The sequence below is a fragment of the Scyliorhinus canicula genome, chromosome 6 (assembly GCF_902713615.1).
Source record: "Scyliorhinus canicula chromosome 6, sScyCan1.1, whole genome shotgun sequence".
NCBI lineage: Eukaryota > Metazoa > Chordata > Chondrichthyes > Carcharhiniformes > Scyliorhinidae > Scyliorhinus > Scyliorhinus canicula.
Window position 1 is genome coordinate 85,825,553 of NC_052151.1, and position 8,624 is coordinate 85,834,176.

General features: G+C 42.9%; 1 protein-coding gene across 1 annotated transcript in view; it reads left to right on the forward strand.

The window, feature by feature from the left end:
* The window catches only part of gprc6a (G protein-coupled receptor, class C, group 6, member A), a 33,128-nt gene extending 25,537 nt beyond the window's left edge, over nt 1–7,591 (forward strand). Inside the window, exon 6 of the mRNA XM_038799612.1 lies at nt 5,118–7,591. Coding sequence (XP_038655540.1) covers nt 5,118–6,172 — 1,055 coding nt within the window. The 3' untranslated portion in view covers nt 6,173–7,591. The remainder of the gene's footprint in view (nt 1–5,117) is intronic.
* The last annotated feature ends 1,033 nt before the right edge of the window (nt 7,592–8,624 follow it).

Consider the following 8,624-nt stretch of genomic DNA (forward strand, 5'->3'; position numbering starts at 1 on the left):
AAAGTAAGGTTAAGGGGGGAGGGTTGTTGGGTTACGGGTATAGGGTGGATGCGTGGGTTTGAGTAGGGTGATCATTGCTCGGCACGACATCGAGGGCCGAAGGGCCTGTTCTGTGCTGTACTGTTCTATGTTCCGAGCATCTGCAAGCTCTTGAGACCAAAATGTAGCCTCTTAAAAACTGTGGTTAGGAAAACAGTTGCTCTTCTGAATTAATGGTTCCCTGTTTATAAAAGGCAGTAGTCCTTGAATGTAAACAATGCAGTTCAAAGCTTTTAGGCCTCAAGACATAAGAAATCTTCAATACTTTAACATGCAATGAACTTGACCTTGAAAAAAACTACTTTAAAGGTTTCCACCACAACAAAAGGGATACTTTTCCTTTCATATCACAGATCTTTGAACTTGGCATATTGACAAACTGTTTATAGGGTTTAAGTGTGCAGATGGGAACACTTTCACTTTATTATCATAGAACTGTATTTTTGAAATACTGACAAACTGTTTAAAGGGTTTAAAGACTGCAGACCAAAAGAGCACCCAAAGGAGCCCCACCGCAGGAAAGGACCCCGCCCTGAATCATTCCAGCCTAGCACAAACACCATTAATAATAATAATAATCGCTTATTGTCACAAGTAGGCTTCAATTAAGTTACTGTTAAAAGCCCCTAGTCGCCACATTCAGGCACCTGTTCAGGGAGGCTGGTACGGGAATTGAACTCGTGCTGCTGGCATTGTTCTGCATTGCAGGCCCCTACCTCATACGAAGGACCCTGCTGGGCACCCTGTAGACATTTGTGGGGAAGGTACTTTCCATACTCAGACTAACAAGTTGGCACTGCCTGGTTGGATTGTCAACATACTTATTAGGGTGGGGGATGGACTTTGCCAGAGAACTGGGTTGGGGCGGGGGGGGGTGCAGCATGAGACATTAATTCCAGCCCATCACAGGTCCAGTGAGAACCCTGGTGTTCCATTTTATGGCACTGAATACCCAACTAGGGTAAAAATATTTCTAAGTGCTGTTGAAAGGCACGTTGGTGTCACGCCTAGCACCAGTGAGAATCCCTACGGTTTTCCCACTGTTGGGAGCACTTTAGTCTCCAATCGGGAAAATCGCAGCCAAAGTTTAATTCCAGAAATTGACACTAACCTCGGGGCTAAAAAGGTTGTAAGGAAATTAATATCAGCAGAGAAAAAGTATTTGAGAAATTTTAGGGACTAAAATCTGACACGTTCTCGAGACTTGATGCCCACACTAAGGGGTTTTAAAGAGATAGCTGTAGAGATGATGGAGGATTAGCTTTAATATTTCAAAATTCCTTAGATTTGGGAACAGTTCCATCTGTTTAGACATTGGCAAATGTTACTCCACTTTTCAAGAGGGGAGGGAAATAAATGGGCCGGGATTCCAGATCCCGCGGCCAATGATGCCACATCAAAAGTGGAGCAAGCCACTCCGGGGTCAACGGGCCTCCAGGCCCAGGTAGTCACCCCTTCCTAGGGGGCTAGTACGGCGCTGGAGTGGTGTCCGCTGCTCTGGCGATTGAAAGTAGGCGCACATCGGCCGGCATGGGTCCATGCATACGTACGGGTTCCCTTCTCTGCGCCAATATGAGCAATATGGCGGAGTCCTACAGGGGCCCGGCGTGGAGGAGCATAGGCCCCCCACAGAATTAGCCCGCCCGCCGATCGGTAGGCCCCGATTGCAGGCCAGGCCACCCTGGAGAATCGCCGGGGGGGGGGGGGGGGGATGCTTTCAACAGCCCCCGACCAATGCAGCGGCAATGCCGGCGACGCCAGAGAAACGGCGCCAGAGAATCAGCAGCCTGGCATCGGGGCGGCGTGGCGCGATTCTCACGCCCCCCCGGTGATTCTCCAACCCGGCGCAGGATCGGAGAATCCCGGCCATGAACTACAGGACATTTAGCCAAACAATGTCAGGAAAATGTTGGATTGTTCAGAAGTCTTAACAATGCAGTTAGAAAAGGTTTGTATGATTAGGACAAGTTTTACTAAAGGGAACTCTTGTTTGACAAATTTATCTGAGTTGTTAAGAATATGATTAGTAGGGTAGTTCAAGGGGAACCGGTAAATGTGGTATACCTGGATTTCCAAAAGTCATTCGATAAGGTGCTTCACCCAATCTTAACAGGCTCATGTGGTTGGGGATAATATATTAGCAAGGATAGAGGATTGGTTCATGGGCAGGAAGCAGAAAGTGGACATAAACAGAGAATTTTCAAGCTGGTAGGCAGTGAATACTGGAGTGCTGCAAGGATCAGTGCTTGAACCCCAGCTACTTACAATCTATGATAATGACTTAAATAAAGAGACAGAGAGTAATGGATCTAAGATTGTTGATGATGAAGCGGGGTGAATTCTCTTCCCCGGGACCCCAAAGTGCATTTTCCGATTTGACGGAGAATCAAAACTTTGGGACTGACGCCAGGATTCGGCAGGCGCCAGTCCGGATACGATGCTGACGGTGGGATCGAGGTTCATGCCTACGCACCGTGGGAGGATGTAAATTAGTGCAAATGGGTCTTAATACCTATTTGCATTCACTTAGTCGGCCCAGCAACCTAATCTCTGGCCCTCCGTGATTCTCAGGTCCCCTGGGCTAGAAATCACGTGGGCGGGGATGACTAAAAGTCTCACCAAACGTGAGCCTGACGTGAGGTTCCTTGTGTTTGGCCAAAGGAGCAAACCTTTCAGGGGGTTGCACTCAAAGTCCATTAGGAGCCACCCCCCGACAATGCACTCCTGTCAACCCATCCTCTATCAGACTCCCCTCCCCCCCCATTACACCCCTCCCCAGAGACCCCCATAATTGTAGACCCCCTCCCCAGGAAACCCCATTAATAGGGAGACCCCCACCCCCACTGTGACCTCCTTAATAGGGAGACGCCCCAGGGCCTCCTAACTGAAGGTAACTCCCACAGAAAGTCCCTAAATAGATGTACCCCCACAGAGACCCCCTGACTAAAGAGAGCCCCCCTCCCCAGATACGAGACCCCTATCTGGAACCTAGAGAGCAGTCCAGACAAAGGCAGTGAAAGAAAATACAGTTGTAACACTTACCTGGAAGCTTCACGTGTCCATTCCTGGAAGGGGAACAGGTGTGACCTGTGTTTCACCCCCCTCAGATCTAGTAGCTGCAAGCCATTCATTCCTTTCTAGTGGTGAGCTGTGATTGCCAGCTCCCACAAAACAGCTACCGTCTAGATTCATTCATCTCCCTTCATGGATGAGAGACTCAAAGTGTTGAAACCCCAATGTTTGCAAACATCAAGCAGATCAAAGAGAGGTAAATGCATTGCAATCTCACACTTGATCCCCAGCGGTAGCTCAGAGCATTGTGTTGAGATCAGCGCCCGGCACCGATCCCAATTTTCTGATTCTCCGCCGCATTGGGGACCCTGCTACCGGCGGTGGGCGGTAGAGAATCCAGGCCATGGAGATGTAAAATGAGTGCACAACAAGACTGAAGATGGGGTATAATATAGAAAAGTGTGAAGTTATTCACTTTGGTCACTAGAACAGAAAGACAGACTATTTTTCAAAAGGTGTAAAACTTGTAAATATTGATGTTCATTGAGACTTTGTGTGCTTGTACAAAGAATGCAGAAAGTTAGTATGCAAGTATAACAAGAAATTAGAAAGACAAACAGCCTTGCTTGCAGCGGGATTGTACCGGCAGTTCTGCTATTGTTGTACAGAGTTATGTAAAAAAATAATAATAATCGCTTATTGTCACAAGTAGCCTTCAATGAAATTACTGTGAAAAGCCCCTAGTCACCACATTCCGGCGCCTATTCAGGAAGGCCATTACGGGAATTGAACCCGTGCTGCTGGCCTTGTTCTGCATTACAAGCCAGCTGTTTAGCCCACTGTGCTAAACCAGACCACATCTGGAATTTTGTGTCCAGTTTTGGACTCCACATTTAAGAACGGATATGCTTGTATTGGAGGTGATATAGCAAAGGTTCAGTTAATTGGTCCCTGAGATGAGGGGTTGCCCTATGATGAGAGGCTGATTAAATTTGGACCTTTATTCTCTTGAGTTTAGAAGAAGGAGAGGCAATCTCATTGAAACTTACAAGATTCAGCAAGGGCTTGATAGGGTGGATGTTGACACATTGTTTCTCCTGGTCAGGGAATCTAAAACATGGGGCAGTCTCAGAATAAGGGGCCAATCATTTAGCATTGAAATGAGGTGGAATTACTTAACAGAAAGGGTTGTGAATTTATCAAATTCTCTACCCCGGAGAGTTGTGGTTGCTCCATCGTTGAGTATATTTAAAGCTGAGATTGATCTCTCAAAGAATCCAGAGATATGGGGAGTGGGGGGGGAAAATGGAGTTGAAGTCCAACATCAAACACAATTGGATTGAATGGTGGAGCAGGTGCGACTGGTCATGTGGTCTACTCTGCTCATAATTCTTATGTTCTTGTGTTCGGTGACTGCAGGCAGGATATTCAACCAAGAAAGGAATCACAGCCAGCCTTATCTAATTTTTGCTTGTAATGCACACAAATACACATGTTTGTTTTCCCCCTAGAAAGTTCACTGAACAGTGCTTAGGAGTAAAAGTCTGGCTTTGGGCAGCATGGTGGCGCAGCGGGTAGCACTGCTGCCTCACAGCGCCGAGGTCCCAGGTTCGATCCCGGCCTTGGGTCACTGTCCGTGTGGAGTTGGACATTCTCCCCGTGTCTGCATGGGTCACATCCCCACAACCCAAAAAGATGTGCAGGGTAGGTGGATTGGCCATGCTAAATTGCCCTTAATTGGAAAAAATAAATAATTGGATACTCTAAAATTAAAAACAAAAGTCTGGCCTATATCCTTTTTTTCATGTAGTGTAAACTGTGGCATTCTTACCACCATCGAAGTTCAAATAATCTATGTCAGCAAGAATCAGGGACCATTTTGGACCATATGCTTAACTGTTCAGTAGGCAAATTCATTCAGCTTGCAAAAGGACAATTACAAATCTGGAATAAGAACTTAATTAAATGAGCCCAGAACAAACAGCTTTCAGCTAAAACCAGAAGGACAGCTTAATTGAATAATTTGATATGTTAATTTTTCTAATATTTGACCTTCTTCATTTCAGATGCACTGCGATGTTATCCTTGTCTCGCAGATGAGTGGGCACCGCCTGGAAGTGCAAGTTGTCACAAAAAAAGCATTATATTTCTTGACTGGAGCAATGGATTTTCTATTGTACTGCTCACTCTTTCGGCCTTTGGAATTGTTTTAATCATTGTAATATCTATTATTTTTATGAAGAATGTCAAAACACCAGTTGTTAAGTCAAGCGGTGGTACCATGTCCTTCATTATGCTCATCTCTTTGTTACTCAGTTTTTTAAGTGTAGGTTTATTCATCGGAAAGCCGAATGATATTACTTGCAAAATCAGGCAGTGCCTATTTGGCATCAGCTTTACTCTAGCTGTTTCATGTGCTGTGGCAAAATCACTTAAAATACTACTAGCATTCAACTTCAACCCAGCTAATCGAAATCATTTGAAGAAACTGTACAATTATGGGTTCATCACAAGTTTCTGTACTGGACTTCAAGTTGTCATTTGCACATTGTGGTTGGTTTTTAATGGCCCAAAAGCTCTCAGGGATGTCAGCAGATTGCAAAGGGAAATTTTGGTGGAATGTAGTGAGGGCTCTTATCTAGCATTCGCTGTTATGTTGGGGTATATCGCATTCCTTGCATTGATTTGCTTTACATTTGCTTTTAAAGGTAGAAAGTTGCCAGAAAACTACAATGAGGCTAAGTTTATTACATTTAGCATGTTGATTTATTTCATTTCATGGATTACCTTTGTACCTGTCTATGTAACCACTCATGGCAAGTATCTCCCAGCTGTGGAAGTAGTGGCAATTTTATCTTCAACGTATGGGATATTATGCTGCCAGTTTTTCACAAAGTGTTATATTATTCTGTTTAAGAAAGATTGTAACACTACCACTTCATTTTTGGAAAATCTGTATGACTATTCACTGAAAAGCTCAAACATTATAACAAACCATTCATCAAAATGCAAGTCCATCAAAACAAACAACAGTCAAAATTCTCTAAATGTCACTCCCATTTCCTCTGTACAAAACAACGCAATCACCAATGTTTCAAGGAAGAGATGTTCTAGTTGGTGAATGTTTAATTGATAAAAATGATTTTGCACTTTGCATAGTAACTTCATATTGAAGCTATTTTAGGTTTGAATCTATAGTATGGTCAGATCAATCCTGCCCACTCTAACATAATACGTGTTGTAATTTTTTTCTTTTGGCCTTGGTTGCCAAATGAGATGACACAGGGTAACAAAGGATTGCAATTTTGTGGAAAGTCACAGACTTTTCTCCCCATGCCGCAAATATAACACATCAATCCAAGGTGGAAGTTAATTGACAGAAGCACAAAGTCATTCATTACACATACACCGATCCTTCCTGACGAAGAGTTAATACATAGAATAATCAAGGTAGAAGATGAAATGACTGATGTCATTTGATCTTTGCTACATTTTTGGACAATACAAGTTTACTGAATTTACTTACTGGTACAATTCCTTGATCTTGAGTCATCCCTGGAGAGCAGAGAAATTATATAATGTGACATGACACAAAATGTACCGTTTTCCAATGCATTAATTTTATATCTTTCCCAACTTCAAGCAATAACTTCTAAGAGATTATTTATCAGGAAAATGATGAAAAACAAGATTATTTTTGTATTAATATCTCCCACTCTTCATTGTCCTTCCGTACACCATCGCACAACACCTTCACCAACTGACCTGCAGCAGCACGATAAGGCACACTAGGATCCTTTCAGGAAAGACCACCATCACCCAAACTCAGGAACAAAGAATAAGATATTCTCACATCTTGTCAGACCTCTCACAATGCAACACCCATTCCTGAGGAGGTTCTGGTTGAATCAGCTGCTGATTCTCCATGTTGATTACTCTGTCTGAAAGTGCCAGATGAATTCATCACGTAAGGAAAACTTTGCAGATGATTCCAAAGTACAGCATCTAACTGTATCACCAGACTGACTCACAACTTACATTTTGGTGACTATACTACACAGAGAGAACCTTCTCAATGTAACGTTTAAAATGGTTGCATCTATGGTGATGTGTCAAAAAACACATTGGGTTGAGCAGGGCAGTCAATTAAAAATAGGAAAATGATGGATAAATTACCTCAGCTATTCAGACATCAATCAAAACAATTTTAAATTAATATGCTACGAGTTCTGTTTTTGCTAAAATATATAATGTATATTGAATATTTCGATTTTGAAACTTACATTTGTATGATTACAAATCATATCATTTTAATTCAGTATAAATTTCAGTCTCCTTATTAAGATTCTCCCCATGTGTATTCTCTAAGAGATCTTGTACATCTGTATGATAAATTATTACATGCCACAGAAGTGTACGTTATGCTATATTTTATTGATACATTTAATTTCAATTCTTAAAGATATCAGAGAATATCCAAATATCTCAGAAAAACATGTATAAAAACAATTACTGTTTAAATAAACCTAAGATCAAGTTACATCTTTTATTTGTTTGTGACATCCTTGTGCTGGATTATAGGGTGGAGTTATACTATTAAGAGATTATATAGTCTGGAATTTCCTGGATTGTATCCACATGGAAAGTTACACCTATTTCCCACACCAATCTTGTTGGTGGGAATTTACACAACAACAGAAAACAATTGGGACTTGAGAAAAGTGCAAACATAGAGGGTGGGGCAATTTTCCAAACAAAATAGCAAATTGCCAGGTTCTGACTGAAAACTGGGGTGTTTCTCACCCAGAAACACAGCCGGGTTTTCTGACTAGATCTTCTAACACTCTGTCAAAGGAAAATCAGGAGACTCGGTTTGCGCTGGTGGGGCAAGGCCTTATTGAGCCGACAAGAGTAGCTCCACATAGATTGGGGATCCTGTTTAGAGGGTGCCCTGATCTGCAATTGAAATGAACTCCCTCCCAGAGGATCCCTCCCACAAACTTCGGGATGACCTCCACTCCCACCATGGATGTATCGGGGGAGGGGGGATGGCACGTTCCATTCTCCTCCCCCCCCCCTCCATTTTGATCAGCACCCACCCCTCTTCCCCCCCCCCCCCCCCCTTACCACACATATGGGGAAGCCTCCCCAACCCAAAGGAGGAGGGTTACCTGAAGATACCAGGGTACTGTTATGGGTCAGGGTTTAGAGAACTCCAAAGCGTATCATGGAGTTCATCTGACCCATGACTTTTACTAGATTGTAGTATGGGGAGCACACGGCCCACTCTACAGGTGTGGTGCAGCAGATATCTAACAGTAAATTTTAAAGCTAAACAATGTTTAGTCTATGAACTCAAATTAACCTTTTTAAAACAGTGAACATCTTAGCAACTATCAATTCAAATACAAACCCCAAAGAATACAACACTAAGTAATCCTTAAACTTTCCTTTTAACATCCATAAGACATTTAAAAAAAAGCCTTTTAACAGAAGCACATCTGGTTTAAATTCACTACTGAGAAGTTATCACTTTGAATTCACTAAATGATCAAGAGATAGTCTTTACATGG